Consider the following 13,240-nt stretch of genomic DNA (forward strand, 5'->3'; position numbering starts at 1 on the left):
GTTGAGTATCCCAGCATGCATTGCAATTCTAAAACAAAGTGCCATTAAACAGGAAGTAAGTAAAAATAATATATATATATATATATTTATATATATATATATATAGCAGTTCTAGTTGTGAATGAATAATAGGAACTTTTTAAATAAAGAAAATTAGAAAAGAGATTACATTAGGACATTAAATAGACATTTAAGATTAAATTAAATGTTAGTTTCGAACCACCCCTTTAATGCAACAGATGGAGATGCAGGATTAAATCATTACAACTATAAAATGTTTGAATGGGGTCTTTATCCACCAACTGCTCAAGTGGGGTATCAGGCCCAATTTAGGATGGAAAATGAAAACAATATGTTTACTATCAAATATCTACCTTCTTTAAATCTGCAAATACATCTATGCATGTACTTCTACAAATCCATTGATAGTGTGATAGAATTTTAGTAGGAATTTCCAAACATTGGTCATTAACCTCAGGCTTTAAAGAAAAAAAAACCCTGCTGTTCACACATCTGTTCCACTACATGGCAATACAACCATGAAGAGACTTCACACTGTATTTCCCATATCTTTTTAAAGGACAACAAAAGCACCTAACAACTGCTAGCAAAGTTCAGGCCAATATCATAACTTTCTACATATCAGTAAAACTGTTAAATTTGTACACAATAATTTGATCTATGGTTACTGATCTGAGGGCCGCTATGATTTATTACACATTAGTAATACCTGTCATGAGGCGCATGATGAAGGGGAACATGGTCTGGTGGTTATGATTAATGTAAACCAATGCACTATTTATACTGGATGTAGGTGCATAAAGGATACGTGACATTAAAATGGTGCTAAATTAGTCATACAAATGTTGCAACACCAACTGTTTGCAACAACTGTCTGCCATCCTTGCAAAACTAATGTTCTACAGCAAATACTCAGGCTGACGTGTGTCCAATCCATTATTTATTGGACGTAGATCAATTTTAACAATAGAAAGAAACATGATTTACGACCTGACAAATTGCACGCACACTATGGAGTCTCAGATTATATATAAAGGAAAACCAATGACTTTGCCAAAGGTCCAGGTTACAAAGAAAATCCGAGCCAACACTGCACATGAATGCTCGTAAAAAAAACAGTACCAATAAGCAGGACCATACAACAATAAAATGGAGCGAAAAGTAAAACAGCAACACCTGCATCGAAGGAAATCAGGAGTGATGTTTGATCCACACATCTGTTTTTAGCACAAAAAAAATTGAAAAAAAATTGTAACAATTTTGTTTTACTCAAGGTAAGTGCAAACAGCCATAAAATAAGTCAAGGATAGTTTAGTTCATAAATTTCCCTTTAAGGATTATATAGAGTGCAACAATATCAAATTACATCAAGTACAAACACATGGAAATTATTCTTGGTAAGTCCAAAGATATGGAAAAATGTGCTGCTAAGATATCCATTTTAATCAAACAATATGAAAACAAGCCAGGAAATTAAAGAAAAGCGGCAACTGGCCTATGGTAGTTGCCTATGTCATCCGTCATAATTATAGATCACACGTTTTCTAGAAAAGAGAGTGTTCTTATTATTTCTGGTAAAACCTAACAAACAGAAAACACTATTTTATTCTTCCCAATACTCTATTTTTCTTTTCTTACCAATACATATTCCACTTTCAAGCGGACTTTAGCAGCTCAAAAAGTCAAAACAAAAGACAAATAACCATTAGAAAGTCTCCCACTGAACTGTCAAATTCTTAGTTAATCCATTCAGCCACCAGCAAGACAGCTTTTAATGAAAACCAATTACAAAAATTATTTTAAGCCCCAAATACATGCATGTAAGAATAAAAATTATAAAAAAATAACAGGTTTCAGATCCCATTATAAGTCAATAACATTCAGTAGGATTCGTTGTGATCCATTTTAAAATGGATTTCTTATACCCATCATGATAACATTAAGACCCAAAGCCAAGAAGATCATTTGATAAAAGACTAATATGTTTTTACTTCTTTCATCTTACAGTTTAAGAAACTCAAGTGCTGTTCTAAGCACATGGGTGACAGTTGATGGATTGAGCAGAAAATATGGTATTTTAAGACAGCATTTAAGCTTTGGTAGTAGAAATGCACATAGTTGATGAGTTTTAGACAGTAATTTACTTTGGTGCATGAAGAATACAAATTGTCACTTACAACAAATATCTTAAACACATCGATACGAAAAATATATTTATTATACATACACACGTAAGCATTTACAACATGTTTTGGTCTTTGATTTAAGCACGTTGGAATATTTTTGTGCAATATTAGAACTGTATTGCTGGTGTAGATCAACATGACATGACAGATTTGTATGCTCTTTGATGTTCTTGTGACGCGCCCCCTGGGCCATTGCTGTTTGGGGATTACCCGGAGCCGGATCTGATGGGGGTTGTAGTCTCCGAGTGGCGGCGACCCGGTCCGTGCCCAGGGTGTCAAACTCAGTGTGTGGCAGTCTTTACAGATGTTATTAGTTGTTCTTAGTGTCGACTACGCCACCCGTTGATTTGCGGTCAAAAGGCCGCCGCTGCAGCAGGGTCCGCTGAGGCTGGTGGTATATGTGCAGCTGTGGTAGTATAACCCCCAACGGGAGGGGTATAGCCTCAGGGGGTCAGGTGTAGAGGATGGTGGTAGTGGTGGTGCAGTGTGGATGGTAAGAAGACTCAGAGTCGGGCTGTGCAGTTCAGGGTTTTTACTTACTGCTGTTCTGTTGGTCACTCTGGCCTTGAGTGACCGCCCGAGCCGTGCTGCGTCCACCAGGTCCTGGACTCGGCCAACCCCCAAGCAATTCTGGAGCGTGGTCCTGAGCTCCCTTTCTGACTGTCCTCTCTACTGGCCGTTCCCACCAGGGGTCCACTTATGTCCGGCTCCCTCGGGTCTCCTGTTGGGTGAACCTTCTTTGGCTTCCCTGACCCTATGCTCGGTGTGCCTTCTTAGTGGACTTGGTGAGGGGCTGCTCCACATGTAATGTCGCAGCCTCCGGTTCTTAGTTGAGGGTAGTTTCTCTCCTCCACTAATTTGGGATCCGGTTCCCTTGCGTGCCAACCCTTCACCCTTCTGGTTGTATACTGGGTTCTTGGGGTTCCTTCTTCTCCCCCTCTGGGTCCTTCTCTTCTCCTCTCTCTCTTCTCTCTGCAGGCGCTCCTGGACCTCTCTCAGGACTGACTGACCCTCTACAGAAGACTGACCCTGATCTAAGATGGTGCCCACCTTATATACTCCCTCTATGTGTGAGCTCAGGTGACCAGCACCCAATCAGCTCCTAGCCTTACCCAGACTGCTCCCCCTATCTGCCCCTACACTACTGGGATGTTCCACCCCCCTCCCACTCCAGCCAGGGACAGACACTGTCGTACCTGCACATATACTGGTGGGAGTACCGTCGGTCTGTCCCCCGGAAATGGGATGTGTGTAGTGTATGCAGCTATCTGAGCTCAGTCCCACACTCCATCCTTACCCGGGAGTGGAATACCACACCTCTGGCTTGAGGTGTAATACCTCTGTAGCAGCCGAGTCCTCAGGGTGCTACACTTGTTTATTCAAGTCAGTGTAGCCTGCCGCTATACTGATGACAAAGCAGCAGGTCCTTTTATTCAACTTCTAAGATTCAACTCATTTTGCATTAATTATAGAAATGGAGGTCATTTTGGATTAAAGAAAAACAAAAGTAAAAGCTTGTGGTACAGAAACTTGATAAAAATGATAGGAATTCACAGTAGTTTGACAGTACTTTTAAAGTTGTAATGTGGGCCACATTTAGTAATTTCATCCACAATAGCTGAAATGGATATCCCATAAATACTGTTGGTGCTAATCCATGTCAAAGCTAGGAGTCCCTCACTCAAGACTCTGAGCCAGAGAGCTACATATGATGAGCGGTCTGCACGTCGCAGGAGCAGGACTCACAGTGATTAGCTGATCTCATGTTAAATGGCTGTCTATGGCATGCCAGACCTTTAAGCTGTCTTACATACAATGTCTGTTAATTTGAGTATTCCTCTAAACAACCACTTAAAAAGGGTTGTCCACTACTAAGACAACCCCTTTTTGATCTAAAAGTTTGGAGCTTATACTCGCCTCCCGTGCCGGCGCCGTTCCAGCGATGTCGGCATTCAAGTTCCTGAGGATCTCGTGCGGTTGTTATGACACATGAGGCTGGCGCCCAGTTAGCGCTGGCGTCACTGTCTCCACCTTTGTACAAATCAAACATCAAGAGGAAGTGAGATCAGTTGCAGCCCTGACTTTCTCTTTGTGTTCAATTTGTCCAAAGGTGGGGCCAGTGACGACAGAGCTGATTGAGAGCCAGGTTCAAGTGTCATAACCGCACGAGAGCCGGCAACGCAATTGCCGACACAGCTGGAACGGCGCTGGAGGGGAGTATAAGCTTTATATTATCGTCGACAAGCGTGGGGTATGAGAGTGGGTTTTCCAAGTATAGGACAACTTCTTTAAGTTGGCCATACATATTAAATGGCTGTCGGTTGAACAATTATTCAGCTGACAGCCATCTCGATCTATACAAACTGTACCAAATTGCATTGTAGAAAAACTACTAGAGACATGTTGTCTATACCAAGCAATAAGATCATTGATTTCATTTTCTAACTTACAGTTAAAAATTTGGAACTGGATTGGTTGCCCATAACCTACTGACATCCTTTTACTACCTTATTTTTATAAATGGTGCCCAGGAGGTCTTCCAAAATGTAGAAGACAATGTTATAACTTTATTTTTCCATGAAATCCAATGTCATAAATTTCTAAATATTCTTATAGAATAATGAAATGGAAACTTATTTGTCTTACCAGTTTTTCAATGTCATGCACAGCATCAGTCAGAGGATTTGTGCACGGGCTTCCAAAGCATACAAAAAATAGTTGAAGATAAATACATGTGATAATCCAAGTCTGAAAGAAAACAGAGATCATTGTGAGCCCTTAGGATAACACAATAAAGGTGGTGTAGTTAAAAAAAAAACACCCTAAACAAAAAGTGGTCTTCAACAAATATTCCAGCAATATTGTCAACAAATATGTTGATATTCAAATATAAGATGATTCCTAAGATGCGGGACATTACCAACTAAAAATTAACCTTTTGGATAGATTTCTGCCATTGACTATAAAACTCCTATTTTCAATCTAAAAACATTGAATTAGCTTCTAAAGTCTATCACTGCTATATATACATTTTATACCACATGCCCAATATAAGTGCATTTCTGTAATCACATGATCTAAACAATCCTTATTTTATTACAACATGTGATGACTGTGAATAATTGATGCATTTATGAATACTTGAAACATAAAATCTAATTCAAAGACCTCCACTGGATAAGAGATAATTAATCCCAAGAACAGCATCTACTGAATGGCCTTTAGCGAATGTCCTGTGATTCTTATTAATGCGCTTTTCGGGTTGAAACCACAAAATGACGTTTAATCCACAATTTTCTTGAATTAGCCAGATGAAAGACTGCGGAGTGTCTTATCTTTGGGAGGAATGGTTTACTATGTATGAATGAATGTGGCTTGCAGCAGAATGAAGATAGAACGGCCTGGAGGAAATACTTTGTCTCTGGTTGGAACAGGGTATGCAGAAGTGTCTGTCCAGCTGCTAACTTGCACAATGTAGACGTGACCGCTCTGGCCTGGCTGACAAAAGGAACTTATTTTTACTGCTGACAGGTTACTAATTACAGGTAGACTTCTTTTACTCTTTTTAGAAAATGCATTTAAGCTATACAAGGTGCTATTTTGAGGCATTATTGATTGGCAAAGGGAAACATTATCAAAGGTATTCTTGTTTCCTTCAAATATCTGTAACAAAACCACAGCTCGAAAGTTTGTGCCCTAACTCTGTTCACAACTATATTCAAGAGCGGACATAGCCAGAAGAGGGCCCTGTGCAAGAAAAGTAGACCCTTTTGCAGTCCAATAGCTCGTTATAGTATACAACTCCAGCTTCCTTGGATATGGAAGTGGGTCCCCTTACTTGTGCAGCCATAGAGGGGTCAAAGAAGTAGCACCAATGGTATGTTCACATCAGATTATATTCATTATTCTACATGGCAAAGTTCAAGGAGGTCAACCGGAATACATTCATAAAAGGCCTTACTACAAAAGAAAAGATTTTTATTACAGTATATTTATTCTTGAAGACAATCACAAATGATGTTCACACAAACCAGAAAAATTGACTGTACATTAAAGATGGGTGGTCGATTCGAGAGACTCTGGTCTAGTGGCCATGCCAGTAGTCTCTGGCCACTGAATGGGAGGCTGGCAAATCTCTTACCTTCCAGAATCCCTGGCACAGCTTGTTATTTACCAGGCTGCTTCAATGTCATCATTGTGGTGTTGGGGATGATGGAAGGTAAAGAGGTTTGAGAGTCTCCCATCCACAGACTACTGACCTGGCTGATGGACTAGAGTCCCAAGAATTGATCCACCCACTCATACTGCAGACTCAATTGTGTAGCTCAAAGTGTCCAAACAACATCCCGTGCGGTACAGAATTCACAGGAGATGCCAATAGACGAGAAGTTGAATGGAAAAGAGAAAACATTTTGACCCTCTCCGGTCTTTCAATAATGTCACTGGTAGATGAGGAGATGTCAGATGTGAACAGTGCTAGCGATATTGTGGCAGAGGTAGGTTCACATATAGACATAAGTAATAACCACTAATTAATACACATTAGATGTAAGCATTGCCATACAGGTCATTCGAATGCAAGCCATCCCTCCATAGCAACACTGCAGATGACTGAATAAAAACTGGAAATTATGTCATCAGACTCTGTCAGCCACCAGCTCTGGACCTATAAAGCCTAGGTGATCATATTTCAGCAGTGAAATTATGTTTTTTGACAGTTTTACAGATTCCCCTGCATGCCTCCTTATATACAGTATTTTAGTTTATTGGGTGTTGCAACATTTCACATGTTGTATTGTCATTAAAGTTAATATCTCTTAGTAAGAAACAATACATGTCTGACTTAGGATACATGTATACTTTAGGTGACAGTTTTGTCGTATACATTTGCACTGCATGGAATCCATGCCAAGTTTTCCAAATGTGTACATACAGGTTGCTTAGAATTAGTGCACATTTCCAAATTTCTCCCCAGACCGTTATTGAATAACAAAGCTATCTATTAAATAACCACTCCAGCAATTGTTTTTGATTTTTACTGCTGTAGTGATGTCACTAATGCATGTATTCTGCCCCAGCAATATTTTTGCCAGCCAACGTCTTTTCTTTCCTTGGCCCCGCTCGGGACTTCTGTAGTTTGTGACCTGCTGGATCGCTCCAGTTTTTGCTGAGCCAGAGGTCACTTCTCAATTTAAGTCTATGACAGCCAGAAGGAGGCTACAACGAGGCTCTCAAGACTTACGTTGAGATTTTGTTGTGACAGTTAGCTCTGGCTTCCAGCCTGTCAGAAGTTGTGGTTTCAAGATGGTGGAATGGGACCAGAGCAGTACCGAAAGGAGGAGAAGATGGCGGATGGTAAATATATTACATGGGGCAGGGAACATGGATTTGTGATACCACTCCAGTGCTGAAATTAAAAAGAAATGCTGGAGAGGTACTTTAATTTGAAGGGAACCTGTCACCAGAAATAACGCTATTAACCAGCATGCACAAGCTTAGATCTCGGCTCAATGACAAGCAGAGATCTCAATCTGAGCATGTGCTGCCTCCAGCGGCCATTTTCCTAAAGCCCACTGTTGTGAGATCAATGTGAAAAGTGGGGACTCTGCTCCTGCTGAAATTTTCTTGAAGCCCATCGCCGGGACATCAATGGCTCCTGCCTTGCTCTGATGGGACACCACGTCTCCCCTGCCCAGGGCCCGCAGTATCACCCCACTTCTGCAGCCGGATTCCTGCAGCGGCGACCCTGCCTCCTGTGACCCCGCTGCACTGCCGCCACCCCCGATCGGTAAGCTACATTCATACTACAAGATGAAAACATTTTTTTTCCTATTTTCCTTAAAATTGGTGGTGCGTCTTATGATCTGTTGCATCTTTTAGTCCGCAAAGTACGGTACCTCTGCTTCAGACAATAGGTTCATCAGTTACCAGCCTCAAAAACTGAAAATTGACAGCACAAATATCAAGGAGTAGACACATCTCAATGTCAATTGTTCAAAGGAGACTCCAAGAAGCAGGTCAAATTACTGCAAAGAAGCCACTTCTAAAGACTGGAAAGAAAGAGATTTGTTTGGGAACACAAAGACTGGTGAGGACTCTGAGTCAAAATTTGAAATGTTTGGTCCCAACCACCATGTCTTTGAGATACAGAAAGAGTGATCGGATTGGTTCTACATGTGTAGTGCCCATCGTGATGCACTGAGTGAGAGGTGTAATGGTGCTTTAATAGTGACACTGAAGGCTATTTATTCTAAAATCATGGCACACTTGACCAGTATAGCTACCACAGCTTTCTGCAATGATATGCCATCTCATCTGGTTTGCAGTTAGAGGGATCATCATTTGCGTTGCAATACGACAATGACCCAAAACACACCTCCAGGCTATGTAATCAAGAAGGAGAGGGATGGATTTCTTCATCAGAGGACATGGTTTCCATAATCACTCAACCTCAGCCCCCATTGAGACGATTTGGGTTGAGTTGGATCACATAGTGAAGCAGCCCAAAAGTGCTTAGGACCTCACTGTGGAAAGTCATTCCAGGTGACTACCTGATGAAGCTCATTGAGAGAATGCCAAGGGGCTATAAAGCTGTCAGAGTTTTTTTTTTTTAAAAAAGAAGAGACACTTTGAGGAAACTTAGGTCTAACACAGATTCTGGTTTATTTCACATGGGTTTCCATATATCGTGGGCATCTGGAATTGACCTAGTCAATTCCTAAACAAGCTCAAGAAACAGATTATTTTTTAATTATGATTTGTATTTCAAACTTTGTGTAGTCTTTAGAATATAAAAAATATATATACTGTAAGTCTAAAACGTTTCCAAAGCATAGTATGTTATCACTAAGCTTGCTAATGCAAATGCCATGCAAATGTAGTTTGCATCTGAAGTATTATTTTAACACGGCCCACATATCTGGATCAGTTCAATGAAAACAACGTGAATGGTTTCAGTAACACTGCCATGTAATACACAAGCCGCCTGACAGCTGTTCGGATACCTTATTTACATAATAATAAAAGTTCTCTGGAAATTAGATGATTAACAAATAATGACAAAAAACAAGTCCATGGCATACCTTCTAATAGTAAATATTCCATTTGATTCTGTTTTTATACAATGCGCCCAGGCAAAGGTTTTAATAGTTTATAACCATGAAAAAATGGCGCTCAAGTCATGACAAAGTTTCTGTAATATGAAATGAAATAGTTCTAATGTATCTTCAAACTTTCATTAATATTTGATTATGTAATTCATCTGTAATATTACAATGAATTGCACATCACAATGGGCAGAGAAGAAGTATGTAAAATACCTGACTCAGTACTACCGATGTGTTTTACATAGTGAGCCAACCATAATCCATATGAGGAAACATGACAATTATAAGTCATCTATTGCTCATGTTTGTATGACCTATGTATTATATAATAACCTATAAAAGGAACAATAGGTTTCCTTTTGTTTATGCATAGTCCCTCCAATATTTTCGAACATATGGTTTTTCTAAACCATGGGAAGATATTAAAACGGAGGGGCTGATTTATTAAGTTGTTTATGCCAGAATTCACACCCTAAGAAGTCACAATATTTTTTGAGCAACTCAGAAATTGTACAAACACATTGTAACTTTTGGAATTGTTTACACCAGCTTCGGCCTGTTAAGCCAATGTGGGCATAGCACTGGTGGGACAGAGTGACTTCGCCTGCCCAATTCATGAAAAGTTACCCAATATAGTGCATAACTTATTCCAGAAATGTACTGCAGTTAAAGAAACACTCCTCCCATCAATGTTTTTATCCTTTTAATATATTGCAGTCATCATATTATATAGCACTGTGTACTTACAATTGCTCATTTTGCCTTTCTACCCAGTTAATTCTGCTCTTTTCTCTGCTCTATGTAGAAACAGGAAGTCTCTCTTCCCTGCAGAAATCATTCCCCACTTCAACTCCTGACCCAGCTGCTCCCTCCTCCCCCTGCCAGGAACTTTTGTAGGGACTCATGAGTCATACAAGGAAAATTGACTGTTTCTACATAGAGCTTAGAAGGGTGCAGCTAGTCTGTGTTTAATCCTGTGATGTCGTAGACCTAACGGAAAAGAGAAGAATTAACTGGGTAGAAGGGTAAAATGAGCAAGTGTAAGTACAGAGTGCTGTATAATATAATGATTGCAATATATTAAAAGGATAAAAACTTTGATGGGAGTGCATCTTTAAGAGGTGTTTCTAATTCGTTAAGTGGCTGGTGCCTCTTAATGACTTAGGCGTATCATACTCCAACAAACTTGTTCATGAACGCTGGCAAGCGCAACGCCAGTCTTAATGAATCGACCCTATAGCATGTAAAAGTGCAAGAATTTAACTACTACGCATAGGATTTAATCAATGCATCCCGATATTTGTTAAAGATCTGACTAGGAATCAACTTCTATAGAATAATAATAATCTTTTTATTTATATAGAGCCAACATATTCTGCAGCGCTTTACAATTCAGACAATTTACAGACATTATGGGCACTGTCCTCAGTGGGCTCACAATCTAGATTCCCTATCAGTATGTCTTTGGAGTGTGGGAGGAAACCAGAGAACCCACCCAAACACAGGGAGAACATACAAATTCCTTGCAGATGTTGTCCTTGGTGAGATTTGAACCCAGGTCCCCACTGCTGCAAGGCTGCAGTGCTAACCACTGAGCCACCGTGCCGCCCTTAGAATAGATTGTAGGCTAAATTTGTGATATTTTCACATGACCCAGTCCTCTCTACAAGTATTCAGTTATTATTAAGAAACATATAATGTTGCAAGATCATACTAGCCTATATACCTACAAAAATCACACCTATCCATTACCGGAACATTCTAGCACTTTTGATACAATGTTATACAACAAAAGGCACTAAAACACAATGTTATTCTAGTTTACAAAATACAGAATTTTGAACTAGTAGTAATTACTGCATAAAACTACAACTTATGTCTAATTTCAGAAACACAAGATGTGACATATAATAGAGAACATACAAGATAAGGTTGTGTTCACACATATCAGTTGTTATATGCAGGACTGTGGAGTCGGAGTCGTGGAGTCAGTGTCCATTTTGGTGAAGTCAATATAAAATGGATCGACTCCGACTCCTGAAATATATAATAAAATGGGTACAGTAGTTCAATGCAGTTTGTGGGGAATATTTTTTCATAAGAATTTGGGAAAGTTATGAAATGTCCTATAAATGTCTGTCCTATTCCTGATCTAAGGGTCTAGCTGAGATGAATCTGTGCTACAGTAAATTTATCACTTAAACATTAGCCATGTATGAGGGAGTCGTAGTTGGAGTCGGTGTCATGGAAATTGAGGAATCGGAGTTGGAGTCGGAGGTTTGGCTTACCGACTCCACATCCCTAAACTTGATTGCATTTATTTTCCTTTGTAATACCTCCTTCTGCTCCAATGTTCTCTACCCCTTCCTACTTTTTGACAGGGGAATTTACACTGAAAGATCTGCGGCTTTAAATGACTACTGATTGGTACATATTTCGCGATCAGAAGTTGATTAATAGACAGTTCAGACAGGCAGGCCACATTTAATATGTGAGCAGAATGATCAGCAATAGATTGCTCTATGTGCATAGACTGCCAACGTTCTCGGCAGCACATTTACTATTTATGCAGGACGACCTACTGCCAAGAACAATGTTCTTTTTAAGCCATCCAAAAGATCATTTCACTCAACGAAGGTGCGTTTAGCATAGAGGACACAAGCTATATATAGGGGATGGAATAAAAGGGTCATGATACTGTATGCATAGAACTAGGGTTTTTGATAAAAATTATACTCATTGTTTTTTTTTTGGCAACACATTTTGGATTTTTCACATCATATCTTTGTGATATACTCATACTACAGTTCTTGGCCGAGTGCTACATATTTATCAGAAGACAAACATTGCATGAGAAAATTCTGAAGAATCATTGCTTCATAATACAGAGAGCCATCTCCTGAATAGTTGAGTTAATTTGTAATAAAATTGGGTCTTATTGTATTAAAGAGGTTGTCCACCACTTTTATCATTGACAATGACCTATCCTTAGGAAAGGTCATCAATGTCTGATCGGTCTGGGTCTGACACCCGGCACCTCCGCCGATCAGCTCTTCTCATTGTTGGCAACCACTGGCCAGAAATGCTCAATTGCCGAGCTGCGATGGTGGCCGCGGCCGAGTACTGCACATTCGCCTCCTATTGATTTTCCGCAGCAGAAACTCACTAAACACATACATTTTTACCTGTGGATTTTCCACATCTAATGCAAGTCTATGGGGAAAATCCGCACATAAAAACAAGTAAGAAGCTGCATATTTTCTTGTTTTGCACATCAAAAAAAATGAAGCGTCAAAATCTCACCAAAAACTTATCATGGGTATTTAAAGGGGTTTTCCCACGAACAAAAGTTAATTTTAATCAATAGATCTTGGAATGATAAGTTCAACAATTGGATGTGTTTAAATAAAATGTTCCTGTGCTGAGATAATCTTATAAATGTGCCCCTGCTGTGTACTGTGTAATGGCTGTGTCTGACCATACAAGAACATGGTCTGATCATACCACCTCATACCTGGGCAGGGGAGGAAGCAAAAGAGTATACAGATATTTCAGAAGGAGATTGAAGCTGATTCTTTCTTTGAAGTAAAACATTGTTTAAAAAAAGGCAGTGAAATGTTATATCTCACAAAAAGAATCAGCTGTGATCCCCTGCTGTCCTGTCTGTATACTCTTTTGCTTCCACCCCTGCCCAGGAGATGTGGTATTATCAGATCAAGTTCCTGCACAGTCAGACACGGTCATTACACAGTACATAGCAGGGGCACATTTATAAGATTATCTCAGCACAGGAACATTTTATTTAAACACATCCAATTGTGGAAGTTATTATTATTCCAAGATTGATGAAAATGAACTTTTGTTTGTTGGAAAAACCCTTTAACCTATTAGTTAAACTTTTAATGTCTAAAAACCCTTTAATTAAGA

The 13,240-nt window shown here is 39.6% G+C and overlaps 1 protein-coding gene across 1 annotated transcript in view; it reads right to left on the bottom strand.

Annotated features, from left to right (window-relative positions):
• Window positions 1-13,240, bottom strand: part of KITLG (KIT ligand) — a 75,521-nt gene that overhangs the window by 42,433 nt on the left and 19,848 nt on the right. The window contains exon 2 of the mRNA XM_073651637.1: window positions 4,854-4,955. Within this exon, the coding sequence (XP_073507738.1) occupies window positions 4,854-4,955 (102 nt within the window). The remainder of the gene's footprint in view (window positions 1-4,853; window positions 4,956-13,240) is intronic.

Source organism: Phyllobates terribilis, unplaced genomic scaffold (genome assembly GCF_046119375.1).
Source record: "Phyllobates terribilis strain yellow unplaced genomic scaffold, ASM4611937v1 Scaffold_11__3_contigs__length_659146591, whole genome shotgun sequence".
NCBI lineage: Eukaryota > Metazoa > Chordata > Amphibia > Anura > Dendrobatidae > Phyllobates > Phyllobates terribilis.